Source organism: Physella acuta, unplaced genomic scaffold (assembly GCF_028476545.2).
Source record: "Physella acuta isolate Inbredline_101_S28 unplaced genomic scaffold, ASM2847654v3 ptg000476l, whole genome shotgun sequence".
Classification (NCBI taxonomy): Eukaryota; Metazoa; Mollusca; class Gastropoda; family Physidae; genus Physella; species Physella acuta.
This window is the reverse complement of record NW_026731995.1, coordinates 377,102-400,000: the sequence shown is the minus strand read 5'-3', so window position 1 is coordinate 400,000 and position 22,899 is coordinate 377,102. Positions and strand designations below refer to the sequence as shown.

The window sequence follows — 22,899 nt, the reverse complement described above, 5'->3', positions numbered from 1 at the left end:
CTGAAATAGTACTCAAGTTATAGGCTTTTGAAAAATTTGAAGTAGAAAAAGTTCCACTTCCGGTTATCGGAAATCACTCACAAGTTGATAAGGATCTACGATTTTGATATAATACTTGTATATGAAATTTCATCAACCTAGCTGTAACGGTACTCAAGTTATTGTATTTACAGACACACACACAGACACACACACACAGACAGAATGGGACAATCCAGTTTTTACGACTCCATTACGCATAAAACGCCAAAATTTTGATATATTTGGATTTATAATTTTTGCCCGATTAAAACAAGTCCTCTACATCCCGGATGTGATGAAGGACTGAGGAGTAAAACGGCGAAAACTGTCCAAATTTAATGTGATTTTTGTGCACGATTACAAGACTTTCTCTATACTTCGTATATACGAGAAAGTAAAAAAGCAATGTATGGGTGTGTGTCTGTCTTTTATGCATTACTACACCTTTCATTCCATCGCAGAGAAGCGACAATTTGATTCTTCTCTATATACGGTATTCCCATGAGTGCTATGGAAGTGGCACACAACATTCGATGATTAAACAGAGCCAGGGGCTGTATGTGATGGCCCTGAGGTAACGTAACTGGGGGCTCCCAAGAGTGCCCCTCTACGTCCCCTAGAGTGCCCCTCTACGCCCCTGAGACCTAGGCGGTCGCAGTGTGTTCTACCTCATTATTACGTAGAGTGATTAACATACACATAAGGCTTTCATGCACCACGCCCTGGGCCGTGCTGGGCAATATTGTAGATAAACCAGTGTCCCGAAAAACCTGATTCAAGAAATATAGCGCAGGTATTGTTTACATCGAAATAATTCAGTTTTAGAAAACAATGTCACACATCTAAGAATGTAGGATTGGATTGATGAAACCCTCTTAATATCAAGTCATACTTTCTTCTGAGACAGCTGCAACGCGTGGACGGGTTCGCTAGTAAGTATTAAAATATTTGTAAGTTTAATTGTGATATTAATATTGTACTAACACTTTGGATAGCTATGTCTGTATTTAACACAACTGTTACTACAGTGAATTACAAAATGTATTTAGTTAACTGATTTAAAATAATCTTATTTTAAAATGTGAAACAAACATCAAAATCTCAATTTCAGGCAAAACAGTATATTTTGTAGTGACCTCTAAATTTTGATATTTTCTCCCCATATTTTTATTGAAAGGTTGTTATACAAAATAATAACCCAAAACAGATGGTGCCAACCATAAAAAATTATAACATTTTGCATGTAAGGACCACCCTGTTTTATATATATATGTATATATGTGAATATATATGTGCGAATATATGTGTGTGAATATATGTGTGTGAATATTTATGTCATTTTTATTTAAAATTTTGATTAACAATGAAATGAATATGACACTGTAATACAACCATGTTAGATAAATTAGCTTCAGCAAAAAATTATTTGAGCTTAGAAATGTTTGGTAGGAAAAAAACAATGTGCTAGTACCAGGCAGTAGTTTGTATTACCAACACAGCTTGCTTATACTAGCCTGGTATCTGCTCTGTCAGAAAACAATACCTGCTTAAATTGCAGTGATGGCATAAAAAAACAACAGATTTTTCACATAAGTTTAAAGACATAAGAATACCATTTTATAAAAGTAGAGGATGTAGGAATAAAGAATACAGAGTGCACTGATCAGTGATACACATAGATATATGTATATATGTAACTAGATCGGAATTCGTAAGCTGTGGACAAATAAAAGTAACAGACATCACATGTCTGTCAGAACTCCACTTATGCTAGAGCTCCAAGTTGGAAGAGTATTGCACTCAATTACTACAATCCCACTCTGTTTACTGTGTAGGTTTTTCAAAAAACATGTTTCAGGAATTGGTGACCATCCTAACATACATCTTACTTGTAAATATATGTAGAAAGATATTGTCTACTAAGGTAAAGATAAAACAATTCAAATTTCAAACAAATAAACAAGTACTTACTAAATATAGAAAATACTACATTCACGAACAGTAGCTTACAATCTACTGTAATACCCTTTCATCCTGTAATTGTATAAAATGCTAAGCACAAGAAACTCTCACAACTGGCCTGTAATTGTATAAAATGCTAAGCACAAGAAACTCTCACAACTGGCCTGTAATTGTATAAAATACTAAGCACAAGAAACTCTCACAACTGGCCTGTAATTGTATAAAATACTAAGCACAAGAAACTCTCACAACTGGCCTGTAATTGTATACAATACTAAGCACAAGAAACTCTCACAACTGGCCTGTAATTGTATAAAATGCTAAGCACAAGAAACTCTCACAACTGGCCTGTAATTGTATACAATACTAAGCACAAGAAACTCTCACAACTGGCCTGTAATTGTATAAAATGCTAAGCACAAGAAACTCTCACAACTGGCCTGTAATTGTATAAAATGCTAAGCACAAGAAACTCTCACAACTGGCCTGTAATTGTATAAAATGCTAAGCACAAGAAACTCTCACAACTGGCCTGTAATTGTATAAAATACTAAGCACAAGAAACTCTCACAACTGGCCTGTAATTGTATAAAATACTAAGCACAAGAAACTCTCACAACTGGCCTGTAATTGTATACAATACTAAGCACAAGAAACTCTCACAACTGGCCTGTAATTGTATAAAATGCTAAGCACAAGAAACTCTCACAACTGGCCTGTAATTGTATACAATACTAAGCACAAGAAACTCTCACAACTGGCCTGTAATTGTATAAAATGCTAAGCACAAGAAACTCTCACAACTGGCCTGTAATTGTATAAAATGCTAAGCACAAGAAACTCTCACAACTGGCCTGTAATTGTATAAAATGCTAAGCACAAGAAACTCTCACAACTGGCCTGTAATTGTATAAAATGCTAAGCACAAGAAACTCTCACAACTGGCCTGTAATTGTATAAAATGCTAAGCACAAGAAACTCTCACAACTGGCCTGTAATTGTATACAATACTAAGCACAAGAAACTCTCACAACTGGCCTGTAATTGTATAAAATGCTAAGCACAAGAAACTCTCACAACTGGCCTGTAATTGTATAAAATGCTAAGCACAAGAAACTCTCACAACTGGCCTGTAATTGTATAAAATGCTAAGCACAAGAAACTCTCACAACTGGCCTGTGTATACAAACACATACTTTAGCCTCATTCCAGTGTGCTGTTTCATGCATTCAACTGGTTGACACACAGGGACCCTCCACTGCTGTAGGCTTACACTTAGATCTAACCTACAAGATAGGGTGGGGGATGGGGGGTGTTCACAACACCTGTTTGATAACACAGCAGTGGTGGTGGCTGATGACAAGCAAGCAGATAACTCTTATCTGCAAGAGTTAAACCAGCATGAAACATACAATACATTTTTTTTTACACAGAACATCTTATAATAAATGCCACATAACACAGTACTTATACAATAAATGCCACTTTTTTACACAGCAATAGATATAAATGCCACTATTTGAAGTATTTGACACACACTTGTATATAGATGCCACTTTTTTACACAGCACTTGTATATAAATGCCACTTTTTTACACAGCAATAGATATAAATGCCACTATTTGACACACACTTGTATATAGATGCCACTTTTTTACACAGCACTTTTATATAAATGCCACTTTTTTACACAGCAATAGATATAAATGCCACTATTTGACACACACTTGTATATAGATGCCACTTTTTTTTACACAGCATTTGTATATCTTTGCTGGTCTTTGATATTTTTCTCCATGCTTTCCTCACTCTTCTACACAGGCAGCTAAAATCCTGTCCAAAGAGATTTGCTTTTTCCTCCCTATTAGGTTTGGGAAATGAGTTGGTTAGGAGTCATTAACTGGTCTAATGCAGAATGAGTAGCAACTTGTTTGTAAACAAGACAAAGAACAATAAGGAATCTAATATATAAAGCTCAATTCTGAATGTTTGGGCCAGCGGGCCGTGGATTACAAAGAAATATAGCGTTAAACATCTAAATTAATGATGTTAAAAATTAATAATGAAGGTGTTGTAAAACCATTTTCATTTTTCAAACTTATTGTAAATGTAATAATCGTTGGCATGTCCATCAAAACAAATTTTTAAAAAAAAATGTATTACCTTTCACAATTGTGTCTGAAAATTATTTAGCACTCATTACTTTCCTTGATTAATTAGGAAAACACAATTACTTCTCTTTACAAAAACATTACATTGGGGGAAATCTTTTTTCTTTTTTTACTTTCTCGTATATACAAAGTATAGAAAAAGTCTTGTAATCGTGCAAAAAAAAAAATCTTTTGGAAATCTCGACGTTTTACACCTCCCTGAATCGGAAAAACATAGTTTTGCAATCTTCTCCGTATATCTGTGTGTGTGTGTGTATCTGTGTGTAAACACGATAACTTGAGTACCGTTACAGCTAGGTTGATGAAATTTCATATATAAGTATTTTATCAAAATCGTAGATCGATATCAACGGATTTTGAACGATTTCCATAACCGGTATTGGTATTTTTTCTACTTTGAATTTTTCAAAAGCCTATAACTTGAGTACTATTTCAGTAAGATAAATGAAATTTCACATGTAAGTAAAAGATCTAATTCTCTATCTTCTGTCAAATTTGAGTAATTTCCGTTGACCGGAAGTAGTAATTTACGCTATTTCCGATTTCTCAAAAAACTAATGTAAATTTGTAAAGTACTAATAATATTGCGCACTATTATGCACATTTTATTTGGCGTTCACTTAATGTGCAATTCTTTTTCCACGAGATTTTATTCTATTTTAAAAAGTTTAAGTATTTAAAATAGATTAAAAATCATGTATATATCCTGAGCTCCCATCCCCTGTTGTTTTTATATAAGAATATTTGAGAAAGTTTAGGGGAGATCACTCCTGGTTTATTTACTTGTGTTGGTGTTGAAAAAAAAATAAAACATAATTAGCAGGGATTGATCAAGTGCAATGTTGTGGGCATTTTTAATATTGCCTTTTATTTATTTTATACACTTAACGTACTATTTACTAATCATTTTTTTAAATCTCTTAAGAAGCCAACTCCTAAATGTCCTCTATGTTTACTTCTTTCCAGCTTGAGGTAATATAATTGAAACAGGCTCGTCCGCCCGGCAGGGTTCGATTTCGCGCCCTCGGCTAAACTGTAAGCCCTCTGCGTTTATGTTAGCGTTTTCTTTGTGTTTGGTTTGGGTTTGTGTTTGGATTTGGTTTGTTTTCATTTGCTTTTTTGTTTACGTTTGTGTTTGTGCTTGCGTTTGTGTTATGTTGGCATTTTTTTGTGTGTTTTGGTTTTGGTTGGTTGTGGTTAGGGTGCAGGGCCTGGCCGGGACGGCTAATTAGATATATTTTTAAAACTTGAATGCTAGGATAAAGTCACAACACCTAACATAAAGCTGCCACAACACCTACCTATCCAGGTGCAGGGGGTAACCACCACAAGAGTCCAACCCAGTTAGACAAGACCCCAGGTTTCCCACAGCCAAAACTGGCCAGACAATGAAAGTTCCAGCCATAAACTACACTACCAACACTAGCCCCTACCTGACACCAGCGGTCAAACCATGGTCTGCACAAAGTAATATATATGCGTTGGCCACTTTTAATAGCCTAGTCCCAAAGACTGTAACGTTGACTACTTTTAATAACCTAGTCTCTAGGACTCTAGGTGCTAGTGTAAGTATGCACAGCTTAAAGTGTCGAGTCCAATCCCCAATTACAGCTGACTGCTTGCTCGTCTCAACAAGCTTTGGTTGCTTTAAGTAAAAATATCAAATCACTGAAAAACCTTTAGTCAAACCCCAGGTGGCCGTAACAAGAAATATAGAAATAAATTTATATATAGCCTAAATATTTGTTTTAGTAATCTATAGATTATAGATAGATCAGATTAGTTATGCAAACAATAGCTAAAATAGCATGCAAAAAACAAACTTAGCAACAAACAAAATTTTCAAGCTCATTCAGATTAACAGTGACAGAAGATCACCATAATAGCAAGACAGCATACACTGATCACTGTGAAGTTATGTCTACAACATTCTTTTATGTTTTAAATGAGCTCAAGAAATGGGGAATTGTGCAAAGTCCTTGTGTATGATGTACTTAGACTAGGAACAAGGGAAAATTAGTTGAAACTCTAATCCAGCAGGTAGGGGACATAACTGTGTTAAAACCTTTGTTATTTGATCTGGCTGGCTTTTGTCCACATTACTCTTTATATTGTAGTTTTTTATTTTGCAAGACTGTATTTGTGTGACAAGTCATGCCATGTCCTGAGGTACAGAAGTTTAATGGCACTAAAAATCACAGAAACACTCTGCAAAGTAAGGAACACCCTGACTGTGAGTGAGTGAGAAACACCCTGTCTGTGAGTGAGTGAGAAACACCCTGTCTGTGAGTGAGTGAGAAACACCCTGTCTGTGAGTGAGTGAGAAACACCCTGTCTGTGAGTGAGTGAGGAACACCCTGACTGTGAGTGAGAAACGCCCTGACTGTGAGTGAGTGAGAAACACCCTGTCTGTGAGTGAGTGAGAAACACCCTGCCTGTGAGTGAGTGAGAAACACCCTGTCTGTGAGTAAGTGAGAAACGCCCTGACTGTGAGTGAGTGAGAAACACCCTGTCTGTGAGTGAGTGAGAAACACCCTGTCTGTGAGTGAGTGAGAAACACCCTGTCTGTGAGTGAGTGAGAAACACCCTGTCTGTGAGTGAGTGAGAAACACCCTGTCTGTGAGTAAGTGAGAAACACCCTGTCTGTGAGTGAGAAACGCCCTGACTGTGAGTGAGTGAGAAACACCCTGTCTGTGAGTGAGTGAGAAACACCCTGTCTGTGAGTAAGTGAGAAACACCCTGTCTGTGAGTGAGAAACACCCTGTCTGTGAGTAAGTGAGAAACACCCTGACTGTGAGTGAGAAACGCCCTGACTGTGAGTGAGTGAGAAACACCCTGTCTGTGAGTGAGTGAGAAACACCCTGCCTGTGAGTGAGTGAGAAACACCCTGTCTGTGAGTAAGTGAGAAACGCCCTGACTGTGAGTGAGTGAGAAACACCCTGTCTGTGAGTGAGTGAGAAACACCCTGACTGTGAGTGCCTTCCATACCAACTGAGACAGTGTGCTAACACAACTACTAGTCTAGCCCTCAGTGAGAGAACATCACTTCCATACCAACAGAAAGTGTAAGACTAAAGCAGGACTTACCTCGATGGGCCACTACTTCATAAATGTCATCATCCTCCTCACTGGCATTGTGTATATCCTCTTCTCCTGGAATCCCCTGATAAAAGTTGTCCCCTCCTACATCACTTGATGCTGTAGAACTTGTCTGACTCCGAGCTTTTTGTATCTTCCACTTTGGAGGACCCTCCAAATCTGGGTTCATTTTGTTTACTTGTTTCACAAAGTCTGACACTTTGAGCCCCTCTGTAAATATGGACTCTTCTTTCTTTTTCTTAGCAATGATGGGTATGTCATCAACAACATCAGACTTGGTTAGTTCACGAGCTTTTTGCTGAAGAATGATGTGGTCAGTTTCAGAATCCTTCCTTGGAATCGTTTCTGTGGGAACACCTCTTTGGAAATCCATCATGAGTCTCTCAAATCTTTCACTACTGATTTTACGTGAAATTCTTTTATCATTCAACTCTGGACTTTTGGCAGTGACAGCGGGTTTCTGGTCAAGTGTTGACTTGACATTGCGCAACTTGACTTGTGCAAATTCTGGTTTGGCTTCAGTTTTTGCTGAGTGGCTTGGAATTCTCTCCACTTTAATTTCACTCAGTATATTGCCCTGCACAATCATGTCAGATTTAGAAGAACTTTTAGGCTCTATATTAAGTTTTGGGCCTTCAGTTTTAGCAGTTGTGCTGTTTAAAGGTTTGTCTTTATAAGAAGTGATGTTTTCACCAGAGTCCAGCCGTTCAATTTGAATTTCTCTGGCTACAAGTCGCTTTGACCTTTGCACAGGGGGACTCCCTTCAACAGCATTAGGTTTATCAGAATGAAATTTTGATTTAGCTAATGTTGGTGGTGAATTATTTTTTTGAGCTGTGTGACTGCTATCTGTAGGTGGGGCATCTGTCTCTCTGCCATTTCTTAGCTTACTATCATGAGGAGATTTTTTGGCTATGTCAACCGTAACATCATTTCCAGTACTTGTGATGTGCATCACTGGTAATTCTAGCCGACCACATTTGTCTCTTTCAAAAATGCTTTTAGTGTCATTGGTTATACTGTTTAAACTACTTGAACTGGCACTCCAAGGGTTTTTTGATTTAAGCTCCCATTTTGGCGCTGCTATACTAGGGGGGCATGTTGCACTAGTCTTTGAGTTTTCTAATACTGGACTACTTTTTCCAGAGCTAGCTTGGGTCTTTGAAGGGGAGAAAGGCCTGGCAGTGGTAAGAGCTAATGAAGCTGTTCTGGTGTTTACTGATGGGATAGATGAAAGGCTAGAAGAGCTTGCTGACTTGGCAGATGTTACAGATGCTGCTGCTGACTTGCTTGATGTGATAGATGATGCTGTGGAAGAGGTTGCTGAAGTGGTTGATGTGATAGATGATGCTGTGGAAGAGGTTGCTGAAGTGGTTGATGTGATAGATGATGCTGTGGAAGAGGTTGCTGAAGTGGTTGATGTGGCAGATGCTGGTGCACCAAGTTTCCTCTGAGCTGCTGCTTGAAGTGATGAACTGACGGAAGATATAGTAACAGAAGACGATATCTTAGAGCTTGAAGTACAAGATGAAACAAATGGACTTTCTTTTGATTGTGTTGAAAGTTTTTTTTCTGAATTAGGAAGAGTTTTAATCTTTGCAGAGCTGAGAGTGGTGACAGCAGGATCTCCAGTGGAGGGGTCAAACTTAGCCTTGAGATCCTGGACACTGGCAGGTTGAAGTGGTGTGTGAATTGATGTCCTTGACACTCTAGTCGACACATTTTTTGAAGACATCTTCAGGATGGACACTCACTTGGCCACTAATCTCTTTTACCCTCAACTTAGCTTTTAAAAATTTCAACTATCTAGCCAAGAGCAAATCAATGTGCTTTTATTTGACAAAATACTCAAAAATGCTGGTGGAAGCTGTTAGTCCACTATTTACAAGCATTTTTTTTTAATTAAAAAAAAAAGCCATGCGTTAGTCACATGATTCAGCAGGCTTTGTTAGTCCCTGTAAAATGAAAATAACAAGGATGTTAGCAGGAAAGGTTAGAATGTTGCATTCAAAAAGTCTTTAACACACAAATAACTAACTGAATAAGTAGTCTTATAAATTTATACCATTTTATTCCACATTTTTTTTTTTACTTTACTGGTGACAGCTACTTGACTGGCTGAACAGTCTATAGCTAACTGCACTAACCTTTAGTAAATTTATCTCTATGTTTAGTTGCATCACATATTTATTTGGTACATGAGGGTAGAAACCAATGTTTTGTGTTTCAATATTCTACTAGGAAACTTTTTAAAATTTTTCTTTTGGTTAGTTGCGAATACATTTATAATGCTGTAGGCCTCTTCATCCAGCCATTAAGCTGTAAATTATGGTTTTACAGCCGCAGCACATTTCATTATTTGCATACTTTTTACAGCCGCAGCACATTTGATTATTTGCATAATCTTCTTCCTGCTGGAAATTTGTCAAGGTAAAAAGTAGGTCATTGGGGATATACACCAATGTCAAAAGAAAATATGTCATTGATGACCTATACCAATGTTATAGAAAAGTATGTCATTTATAACCACCACTAATGTCATAGAAAAACTGATAGTTTTTTTTTACCTCCACGAATGTTATAGAAAAGTATGTCAATAATGACCTATACCAATATTGTAGGAAAAGTATGTCATTAATGACCTATACCAATGCCATAGAAAAGTATGTTATTAATGACCTACACCAATGTTGTAGGAAAAGTATGTCATTAATGACCTATACCAATGTTGTAGGAAAAGTATGTCATTAATGACCTATACCAGGGGTCTCCAAACTACGGCCCGCGGGCCGCATGCGGCCCGCGATGTCCTCTCATCCGGCCCACGGAGATCTTTTTGTCCACGGAAAAAACGTTTGTTGGTGAGGGCCGAGGAACGTTACCCAGAAAAATTAAAGACATTCCTGGAAGAAACTGGCCCCCGAACTGAAATTTGATAGTTAATGCGGCCCTCGGACTGAAAAGTTTGGAGACCCCTGACCTATACCAATGCCATAGAAAAGTATGTCATTAATGACCTATACCAATGTCATAGAAAAGTATGTCATTAATGACCTACACCAATGTTGTGGGAAAAGTTTGTCATTAATGACCTATACCAATGTAGGAAAAGTGGATGGACAAGCTTTCTGATAGGGAAATGGAGTATCTAAAATGTGATCAATAGCACCAATCTCTCTTATTTTTATAGGAATTCTTTGTTTTCCATGCTGCCCACATGATTAGAAAATAAATACTTTGCATCAAACAGTATGTTTAAAACATTTCTTCAACTTCAATCTATTCACAATCTAAAATGAATGCAGTCAGATGTGTCAGGCCCTGGAGCAAAACTTCAGAAATGATCTAGTATAAGGTTCATGAGTTTCTACATCTTGCAAGAAGTCAGGGGTCTTAAATTTTTCAGCCTAAGGGCAGCATTAACTATCAAATATCAGTTTGGGGCAGACAACACACTTGAGGTCTGAGTTGAAACTGCAGCTGGAGGTCTTTCATGAGCTCGCATGCAAATGATGAGAGGAACTCAGCTGTTGCTTCAGCCATGAAGACCTAGCACTGCTGAAAGTGCATCGAGTTGTTGGCTTGTACTTGTTCCAAAAACAAGACAAGTTTGGATCTGAAGGCCTTAAGGCTTTAGGTGGGTGTATAGAACGGAAACTAGATTTTCCTCTCCTTGTAGTTTTAGGTTCAGAAAATTTAAATGACTAGTTATTTCTGCAGCAAAGGCTTATTTTCATACCCACTCTTCATAGGACATTAATGGCTGTGGCTTGCCTTTACTTTCCAGGAAGTCACTTATTTCCTTTCTTAAAAATTTTCTGCTCAAAAATTTCTCGCAACTTAGCCATTTTACTGCTGATTAATATGGTAAATCTTGCAATTCTGTGACTGTATCTTTCAACATGTCTCTGAATGGTCTATTGTTGAGCCTATGTGACCATATTAACATTTAACCACAAGATTCATTACACTGCTCATGTCTATTGTTGAGCCCATGTGATCATATTAACATATTTAACCACAAGATTCAGTACACTGCTTATGTCTACATATTAAGCTTGCTGGTTAATAATTCAGTGTAGGAACATTTGTTGTAGAATGTTTTTCTCATTACACATCTATTTCACTTGTCCAACCAAGCTTTTCTTTATGCCACCCCTGTTCTTTCCTCCATCAACAGTCAGGCAACTGAGGAAATAGTCCAGTCCAAGTAATAATCAACAAATATTTTTTTTTAACTTGTTGAACATACATGTCAGGTAACAGTGCCATACATGTTATGTAGGAAAGTGAGCTCTTGTGTTATGTTCATGTCTTCATCCACACCTCTAATGAGCAGTTGAGAGGTGGAGCAGCTGTCCAGCGATTCAAAATTGATAACGGCGAAACTTGTTTGAATTATTTTTTTTGCTATTTGAGTCCCAATGTTTTCACCAATGTCTGTAGCACTGCAGGCCATAGTATTTGTACCCCAAGTTACACTTTCAAATTGTTTTCACTTTTCTGGGCAAAATTACCCAGCGAACTCCAACAAACATTTTTTTTTGTGGACAAAAAGATCTCCACGGCCGGATAAGAGGGCCTCTCAGGCCATAGTTTGGAGACCCAAGAACTAAGTAATAGACTATGTAAGGTTTTTAAATTCTTAACAGATATAACATTTTTAATTGGAAAGTTCCTCTGATCTAAAAAAAATAATGAAAGTTAAAGGTCTCTATATTTAATAAATATAATAACTCCACATCTTGATCAAACACATAAACTAACCTTATATATTAATGAACAAAGACTCCAATGCTAGACAACTAAATACCACAGGTTGAATACACTCACAAAAAACAAAGCTTAGGTTTATTTGACTTAGTTGTCAAAGAAAGATGGCTCAGAGCCAAGAGAGAAATCCTGTTATTTTCAAGTGTCACTGTCCTGCACTTAAATCTCACAATAACATGTACACACTAGAAAATGTCCATAAAATAAAGATTTTATCAGCCTGAATACAGTAGACAAGGCTTCAGACATGTGAAATACATAATTTGTTTCCTAATGCTTTAGTAATTGATACTAATGAAATGTCCACCCTCTGTGGATATTTAAACTATGATAGTGTATGGTTTTCAATTATGTTTTCCTTGAAGGGTTTGTACACAGCATCAGAAAAACAAGTTTAAACTGAAAATTAGGTAACTTTTGTGGTGGGATCCAATATATGTTCCGGACAACTCAGGCGTTATTTGTACCGACCTAATGTAATGCTATCTGTACAAACCTAATGTAATGCTAACAAACCTAATGTAATGCTAACAAACCTAATGTAATGCTATCTGTACAAACCTAATGTAATGCTATCTGTACAAACCTAATGTAATGCTATCTGTACAAACCTAATGTAATGCTATCTGTACAAACCTAATGTAATGCTATCTGTACAAACCTAATGTAATGCTATCTGTACAAACCTAATGTAATGCTAACAAACCTAATGTAATGCTATCTGTACAAACCTAATGTAATGCTATCTGTACAAACCTAATGTAATGCTATCTGTACAAACCTACTGTAATGCTAACAAACCTAATGTAATGCTATCTGTACAAACCTAATGTAATGCTAACAAACCTAATGTAATGCTATCTGTACAAACCTAATGTAATGCTATCTGTACAAACCTAATGTAATGCTATCTGTACAAACCTACTGTAATGCTAACAAACCTAATGTAATGCTATCTGTAAAAACCTAATGTAATGCTAACAAACCTAATGTAATGCTAACAAACCTAATGTAATGCTATCTGTACAGACCTAATGTAATGCTATCTGTACAAACCTAATGTAATGCTATCTGTACAAACCTACTGTAATGCTAACAAACCTAATGTAATGCTATCTGTAAAAACCTAATGTAATGCTAACAAACCTAATGTAATGCTATCTGTACAAACCTAATGTAATGCTAACAAACCTACTGTAATGCTATCTGTACAAACCTAATGTAATGCTATCTGTACAAACCTACTGTAATGCTAACAAACCTAATGTAATGCTATCTGTACAAACCTAATGTAATGCTATCTGTACAAACCTAATGTAATGCTAATAAACCTAATGTAATGCTATCTGTACAAACCTAATGTAATGCTATCTGTACAAACCTACTGTAATGCTAACAAACCTAATGTAATGCTATCTGTACAAACCTAATGTAATGCTATCTGTACAAACCTAATGTAATGCTAACAAACCTAATGTAATGCTATCTGTACAAACCTAATGTAATGCTATCTGTACAAACCTACTGTAATGCTAACAAACCTAATGTAATGCTATCTGTACAAACCTAATGTAATGCTATCTGTACAAACCTAATGTAATGCTAACAAACCTAATGTAATGCTATCTGCTACAAACCTAATGTAATGCTATCTGTAAAAACCTAATGTAATGCTAACAAACCTAATGTAATGCTATCTGTAAAAACCTAATGTAATGCTAACAAACCTAATGTAATGCTATCTGTACAAACCTACTGTAATGCTAACAAACCTAATGTAATGCTATCTGTACAAACCTAATGTAATGCTAACAAACCTAATGTAATGCTATCTGTACAAACCTAATGTAATGCTAACAAACCTAATGTAATGCTATCTGTACAAACCTAATGTAATGCTAACAAACCTAATGTAATGCTATCTGTACAAACCTAATGTAATGCTAAAAAACCTAATGTAATGCTATCTGTACAAACCTACTGTAATGCTAACAAACCTAATGTAATGCTATCTGTACAAACCTAATGTAATGCTATCTGTACAAACCTAATGTAATGCTAAAAAACCTAATGTAATGCTATCTGTACAAACCTAATGTAATGCTATCTGCTACAAACCTAATGTAATGCTATCTGTACAAACCTAATGTAATGCTATCTGGTACAAACCTTTTCACCTTTAGTGTTAACAGATGATCAGTAGTTCATTCATGCTTACAGCAGCATGTACACTAGATATTTCTTCATTCATTAGCATAGTTAGACCAACACCATCAAATCACAAGTAGTTACCTTATTCATGTGACCAGCAAACCAGCCATGATATTAGCAGACCAGGGGGGTGTTTTCTCAAAATTTAGTTATACTCAACTGGTTAAGTCAATAAAAATATATCTTCAATTTGTTATATAATTTCAATACACACAAAACATGAATAAATAATTGTTTACTTTGGTCATAGCCTTTAAAAGCAGTAAACGGCAATTAACGTTTCTTCCAAAATAGTTTTTATATATATATTTAGAATATATTAAAATTTAATAATTTGTTAAATCTGTGCCTGCACCCTTCACTCCCAACACATATTATATAAATATATATATATATATATATATATATATATATATATATATATATATATATATATATATATATATATATATATATATATATATATATATATATATATATATATGAGAAAAATGGCCCATTGAGGAAGGATACAACGGCCGCTAGGTTGATAGTGTTGTCTCTTTTTCTCTAAACCAAAACCAAAGCCACCACCTTAACTTCAAATTGAACTGGAAACGACAAATTACTTTGAAAACGGATTTTTATCAAGAATCGTCAATTTAATCGGATTTAAGCTTGATCAACACTTAGTTACCACGCATTGATACTAAATATAGTTGTAGCCACATCCCTAAACCATGCACCTAATCTCAATCATGACAGAAGTCGCATTTAGAGTTTCTTTCAGGCGACTCTACTTGGGGATAGGGGGCTCGCCCTCCCCCCACACCCCAAAGCACGTCTATTGTCCCATTCAACGAAATATAATAATATACATTTTCCAGTTTCCGCCCACTCCCAGAAAATTCCACCCCTGCCCCTGAAAATTTTCAAGTACCCCCCCTCCCTCTCCGGGGAGGAAAAAGTCTGAAAGAAACACTGGTCGCATTTGTAGATCATATAAACTAACGGTAGAAACTGTGCACACATGGCACTTTTTATATTAGAAAATTTAAAGTTCCCCTCTCCTCTGAGGAAAAAGTATGAACTAAACACTGGTGTCGCGCTTAGCCACTACCCAAAGAATTCTATGAAAGACACTCTAAATGCAAAACACTTTTAAGTCTATACACATTTATTATGCCGTAATGTCAGTCTTTTTATTATAGGGTATCGATGACATCATATCTATTGAGTAGGGGGTGGGGGGAGGTGGCTTAGATGTTCTACCGGGGGAGGGCTTAGCCCGTACCCGAAGAATTGTATGAAAGACAACATTGGCTTTTTAATTCAATATTTACTCAAGAATCAATGACGTCATATTATTGTGTGCACTCTCCGGCTTGATACTATTATCTACTATACTCTCAATGTGACATCATGTTTCGTTTCCATTTTATGAAAGTTTGTATTTTGCTTGTATTTTCTCTAGTGTTCTTGTCAGATACATAGATACATACATAGACAGACAGCGAAACTATTATTATAGATATGTACAAGCATAAACGTTGTACGTTGCTGCAATCTAACGCTACACACCAAATGGATGAAACTTTTTATGAGGGTGTCATCAACCTATTACATACCATGTAGTTATAGACATGTGAACTTGTTTTCTCAAGCTGATTTATTTAAATGTAAACAAAGCTGGCACTATATTTTGTTGGTTCTCAGCTGTTGACGCTCTGATCAACAGACTCAGGTAGCTGCTGGGAAACTCGGGGCGTCCATCCGTACTCTACTGCTGGGGCACTGGATGAGGACTCTGGGTTGATTTAGTCAAGAATAATAATTGCCACAATATCCAAAGAGTATGGCTTTCTTTAAAAACAAAGGTGTGTTATGGTGCTCATGAAGGAGCCCATGATGCACAAGGTCATATGACTGTCGGGTGCTGTTCAATTCGTCATAGATTTTAGTAGTCATTAATGTCCTTAAAGGTGCTATTTAAAATGAATGTAGGTGACAGTGCTTGTATGATAGCCTGGGGTGCCCTGGGTCATCTGGGATGCTGGCTGATGTGCCTGGTGGTTTGACCATTGAATTAAGTTGTATACCTAAGGCCTCTGCGGGAGACCCAATCAACTGATCCCAGATGCTGAGATAGTTGCTGGGGAACATTGCTCCAAAATTTTCCCTCATCTTTTTATTATCTCAAAAACCTCGCTAGGAGTATCCTCAACAACTTCCCAAAGTTTATTGCAATAGGATGAAAGGTGTAGTCATTCATAAAAGACAAACACACTCACACTATATATATATATATATATATATATATACACATCTCATTCCGCCAGGATGCGACTAAATGCGCCCTCCGGGGGTTCCGACGCGTCTGGCCACACCCCCTACTTTTCTTTTCAAATTGATAACAAAATCGCGCATGCCCAAGATTTATACCGAGAACCATGTTATAGCGAGATTCCGCGATATTTCAATTAGATTTATACAGAGAACCACGTTATAGCGAGATTCCGCGATATTTCAATTAAAAAAAAACCCGGAAGTTTCTATCTTGAGTGGTTTGTTTTCAAAGCGTGTTTTCATGAGAGTAGGAGTTTGAGATATTTTTCTGATTTTTATTGTGATTTTTACTGTGCTTTTGATTGATTTATTGACATGGCTTCTAAATTCCTTCAATCTATTATTGATGGAAATAAACAATTAAGTGATGTAGAAGAAGAAGGTTCCGATATTGATATGAATAATGGTGACTCTGAGTATGATTCTGACTTAGACGACGTTCCTTTAGTGATGAAGCCTGACACTGAATGGTCTGATCCGCTGTCTGCGCAGCAATCTACAGCTGCAACAAGGCCCCAAAACTTGCCTAGTATTGCTGGCATTGCAGAACCTTTCAGCCCCCAGCACAGGCAGAAAACACCGTTGTCATTAGTGTGCCATGGAAGGGGCAAAGATGCCCAGTGGCAGGACCAAAGAGACAACCAAAGGCTGCCACTTATGTCAGGTGTATCTGCATGCAGGACAGTGCTATACTGCTTACCATGAAAGCCTAAGATAAATTTTTGATGCATTAAATGCTAAAAGTACAACTTTTTTTTTTATTTTCCTTCATTTTATGCTGTTGTTTCATGTTGTTGTGTCTGTAAAGCTATATTTTTCTGAAAGCTAATCCATTTAATGATTTATGAGTACATTGGTAATTTTTAAATTTAAAATAATTAGTGTTTAGATAGTGAAATTAATTTTTTAAGAACATATATGTTATAAAATACGGAGCTACTTCCCTTTGTTCAGGAATGGGTTTGTGAACAGGGAGTCTGGGCTCAGGAGGGAATGAGATATATATAGACTAACGTGCCTGTACCCATGTTTGCCGCAGGGTTAGAATAAAAATCTGAAAATCTGACGGAATATTTGAATATTACTTTTGCCTTTAAGTAGGTATGTCAAACGGCCGTAAAAAACACTTCATAGTTTTTATGATAAAAAGGGCTGATATAGTAATAAGATTGGTACAATTAAAAAGTAGATTTTAAGCCCTCTAATTATGCGTAATTTTTATAGTTGATACCAAACAATATATCTGATTTACCGATTAAAACTATCACCAAGATGATTTTTCAACGGCAGTTGAGCAACAGATTTTGACCCCTCTCTCATTTAACTCGCTTGCTTTTTTTTTTTACCGTTCAATGTATTAATTGAATAGCCTTTAGTGGGATACTCAACAAAAACAAATGCATAATAGACTAAATATTTTAAATGTTAAAAAAAATATTTGAACATTAGCATGTGATTCTGACATCCTATACATTTTTTATTAGCATTTTCAGAAAGGTGGTCCTTTTTCCTGTTAAAGCACTCTAATTGTTTATCATTTCTGAGCATGGTCCAAAAAGGCCGAGCTCAACAGAACACACTATAGTGATCACTAAAATAACTCTAGAACTGGACGAAGAGTATGGCAGTTTTCTTTGCTAACAACGCACCACCAAGCTTTTCTAAATTGATGTTAGCAAGTGTTAGAGGCTTGATAGTTCAGTAAAAAAAAATAAAAACATGTAGCTACTTAATAAACAAATTTGTCAGTCTAGTTTTTATAGTTTGAAAAATTGAAAGTAGAAAAAGTTCCACTTCCGGTTATTGGAAATTGCTGAATAGTTGATACAGATCTACAAATTGGATAAAATACTTATATATGAAATTTCACCAACCTAGCTGTAACGGTACTCAAGTTATCGTGTTTACAGACACACACACACGGCCAAGATTGCAAAACTTTAAAAACTGAATTTACTAACAAACAACATCATCAATTCTAGAAGTATTGTGATATGCAACTTGTATCAATGTATAAAAATCATGTTTTTTGTACTTACGTTTATTTTATCATTTCTAGATCTATACAGTTTGAGTTTTTTCTTATTGTTTGAATGTTCGCTATTTTCATTTCAGATTTTCCTTCTTTAATTAGTAATTCTATCGTAAATTATGATAGTTTTTTTTTTTACTTCTCTTTACCTTAATTAAACCCCAACCTCCATCATATTTTTGTTGTCAATGTCACAAAAAGTCATAATGTAAAAAATTATGTTTCGTTCTGCCTTTATGTAAGATCTCCAGCCATAATTTTGACAAATATAAATGTTCTTTATAATTTTATATACAGAGAGACAAAATGTATTATCCACCAGCTTCCCACGTAAAACATCATCTAAAATTATCAGCCACTCCACCCTTTAAGTGGGTGTTGTCATTACCCCAAGTCTCCAATTTTCAGATACATTTTGGTTATCTTTTGTTGTCAAAATGTCAAGATCAAACACCCAAATGATGTCACATATGATTTGCTACAGGAGTGAGTGAAGATTTGTGACGTCCACTCAGGCGGCTCTGCAATTTATGACGTGTAGGTCTAATGAAAAGAGGTGAAAGGGGAAAAATACCTAGGTCATTGATGGAGAACCTCTATAACGCTGTTCAATCAAAATAATGATAAATAAGCATACGTATACCTTGCTCAAAACGAATCATCATAAATGTTGCAAGCCTGCTAGTTTGAGACTTTTGGCAAAACAGTCTCAACACATTATCCCTGTCAAAAAGGCTTGCCACCAAATGGCTGCTGACGAATTTGCCGCGTCTAATGCGGGGTGTTAGGAATATGGCCATCAGCATGGGGCCCGGGTCAGACAAAACAAACGGGGTCGTGTTAGAGCACCAATAGGCTATGGCACTTTGTAAGATGCCGTAAATACTGCAATTAAGAGCTGTGTATTTGCGCAGTTTCACGAAATTATTTCATGAAACTGCGCAAATACACAGCTCTTAATTTTCTAATATCACTTTCAATGTATCAAGATTCAGATCTATAATTTACTTAAACTTAAAACAAGTATCATCTTATCGTTTGTTGTGCTTTTTATAAAGTGCAGAACAGCTTCGAAATTGGACGGCCATCCTCTTGTCACCAAGCTTCTTTTGGAGCTAAATGGGTAGTCTAGTTCTATACGATGGAAGCTTAATACATTTTTAAAGGGCTCACAGTCTCAAATCAGCAAGCTTGCAGAAATAACCATTTATGTTTAAAATAAATGGACGAGTGATGGTTGGGAGAGGGGCTGTTTAATTGAACACCAACATAAGTAATCATATTAAACGTCGCATAAGTGTCAAAACGGCAGTGCTTTTTTTCCTTTTCTAATAATTAGCCTACCGGTACATGACGTCATGCGCGAGCATTAACTCTGTGACAATGTGCTAAGTGGGGGATGAAAGGGTGGGGTTCAAGAAATGCGACTCAGCATGCTTTTTACATTTCTTGACCCTTATTAATAGTTCTATCATCTATCGTTCTATGGATCACCAATGAATGACGAGTCATACTTCTACAGCTGGTCTTTCTCCCTCAACAATCCCCTGTTTTCAACATAATTAAATCTGAAAAGGTCTATTAGTCATTCATTTCAACTATACTGAAAAAAAAAAGAAAAATTACTAGGCAGGCATATAATATTAAAATAATACAAAACCATATTAAACCACAAAAATAAACACAACATACATGCAAATAGACAATTTTTCAAGGGAAACTACTCTATTATTGTTTTTGAAACATGGCCGCTGCTTGTATTTACTCATTGTTGTCTCGAACAGGTTAGTTTAAAGTTTATTCCAGGATATTTTTGACTGGTTTGGTCATGGATTGTGATTTATTATTCAATTATCTGTTATGTAAAATATAGGGCCTATCATATAGGCCTATATGGCCAAATGAATGAAATATTTATTAGTTACCTCCACCGTACATTACTAGTTTTGTTGGATATTATGACGCTAAACTAAGGTTTTACCCAATATTTAATTAAGGCCAAGGCTATTCATAGTCAGCTGGAAATAGTCCCACTACATAGGCCCCGAAAAGTGAAAGTATCAAATTTTAAATTCCATGCAATCTAGAAAAAATTGTGACGATTTCCAGCGACTTTATTCCTAGTCTAGTACAATCGCCATCTGGGGCCTAATACTAATTCAATTATAAATCTAGTAGGCCTAACACCACAAGGTTTCACAGTACCCTCTATTAATACTATTATATTCTAGAGAAAACTAGATTCCAGATTTAGAAAAGATCTAGAAATCTAGATCTAGATCTTCTTACTTATATAGCACTAAAGACACTTAAGTTCTTAGGTCTAGAGTAACATTACCAGCCCCGGACACCCTTAGCCCGATACGGAGACTCCTTTCCGGTTCGAGACACCTAATTTCGTTACTATTTGACATAGAATGAAAACCAAAGCATAGAAATACTCTCCATCCAAAGAAGAATAAAAATATGTATTCCCTTTTTTTCCATTCGCAATATAACTTTTAAATATATGCCCCCGAAACAGACGACCCAGTAGCCCTGGACCCGACTACAATTTTCCCGGTTTTGCCTCCAAACGACTGGTCTTTCCTCCATCCGACTAAGTCATATTTTTGCTGTTTTTTCAGCTCAGTTGAATAAATAATCTTGTACTATTAATATTTTATGTGTTTAGTTTTGTGTTTCAGTGTGTATTTGATTTTAAATGCCAAAAATAATATAATTTATAACAATGGAAAAAAAAAATAGGGGAGATAACTCTTCCCAATAAAATGCTTGTGTTATGGTTTACTATGGGTATCGTTTCCAGGCAAAACACGTAAATTTTCATCCTCCTTACGACTACCCCCAAAAAAATGTATTTAGTAAAGAAAATAGCATTTTCTATAAACATATATGTTCTGTAGCCTATCCCATTCAATTTCAGTTCATTTTTTCTGAAAAAAAAATAAACGTTTTAAAAAGACGCTAAGTCGGGAGGAAGCTTTGCTTGTCCCGGCAACATAAAAATGGCCGCCTACATGACGGGTTGCTTTTAATTGCTCATATCCCACTGTGGGTAATTCAATGGATCAAAGTTTGATATAAATTAGGGATTTTGGTAAAAAAACACTAATCATAATATAAAAATAAAAATTAGATATTCTTGTAGAGCTCAACTATATGAAAACAAAACAAAAAAGATTTTCTGTCTAGCTCAAATAGTTTTTTTTTAGCGAATTTTTTTGTGAGGGGTGGAATCCCCTTGCTTTTGCATTGGCCAATTGTGACAAGTGATGGTATACCTGAATAAATTGAGCATAGTTATTTTACTTGTAGTTGTATTTTGTTCATATTTGCAGAGTTTAACTAGAATGATATATAGAACTTGTAAATGCTATTGAAATGAATAAAAATAATACAGAACTTATATTTTTGTGTTGGCTTCCTCCCATAACCCCAAAAAACTGTGTGCTGCGCAAATATGAAAATGTTTCTAAAGCCATATTTTATATAAATACAGCAAATGAAAGAACTACAAAGTTAGAAATCTAAAGTAAATGACTTGAACACTGTTATGTGCATATAATTGCCTCATTATTTTGGGCAGGTGAAGTAGAGTCCATCTTTAAGCCATTTTGTTATAAAACTGCTGCACAAATATGAAAATGTTTCTAAACCAATATTTTATATAAATACAGTGAATGAAAGAACTCCATAGTCAGAAATCTAAAGTAAATGACTTGAACACTGTAATGTGTCTATAACTGCCTTGTTTTTTTGGGCAGGTGAAGTAGAGTCCATATAAAAGCCATTTTGTAATAAAATTTGAAGTTATCAGATCAATGTTTTTATGTGTGAATTGTGTATGGATTCTGATTTTCAGCATATAACTATATCTAAGGGTAAGTAGAACTTGAATACTTAAAATTACAGTTAGCACAATGCCAGTGTATAGCAACAGACAGGTAACCTAGATCTAGGTCTGAATCTTGTCAGTCTAGTCTGACAAAATTGGATTTTAGGAAAAACATATTCTGCAAAACTAGAACTAGAGCTGAAAAAATTAAAGATGGGTATGTAAATATATTTTTAAATAAAAAAAATTAGGAGATTTGTTTGCACATGCCATAAGAATGCTGTTATTAGTTGATCTAACTTAAAGGCCGGAAGATCGGGATGAAAAAATATAACAATGGTGGCAGCGTGACCTACATACAGTGACTTTGTTCGGAGCAGTATAACTAATGTCGGAGTCAAAATATCCAAAAACAAATTTCATTTCCACATACTTAAGATATGTCTGATCAGTAATCTACTCTCACC

General features: G+C 35.9%; 1 protein-coding gene across 5 annotated transcripts in view; it reads right to left on the bottom strand.

Annotated features, from left to right (window-relative positions):
• LOC131944009 (serine-rich adhesin for platelets) overlaps positions 1–22,899 on the bottom strand; it is an 83,969-nt gene that overhangs the window by 59,805 nt on the left and 1,265 nt on the right. For 3 of the 5 annotated variants that reach the window (XM_059304447.1, XM_059304450.1, XM_059304451.1), the window contains exon 2: positions 7,242–9,208. In XM_059304447.1, coding sequence (XP_059160430.1) covers positions 7,242–8,988 — 1,747 coding nt within the window. In that variant the 5' untranslated portion in view covers positions 8,989–9,208. Of the gene's footprint in view, positions 1–7,241; positions 9,209–12,020; positions 12,093–14,318; positions 14,397–22,899 lie in introns of those variants that run through there. The other 2 variants (XM_059304448.1, XM_059304449.1) reach the window with 2 other exon arrangements.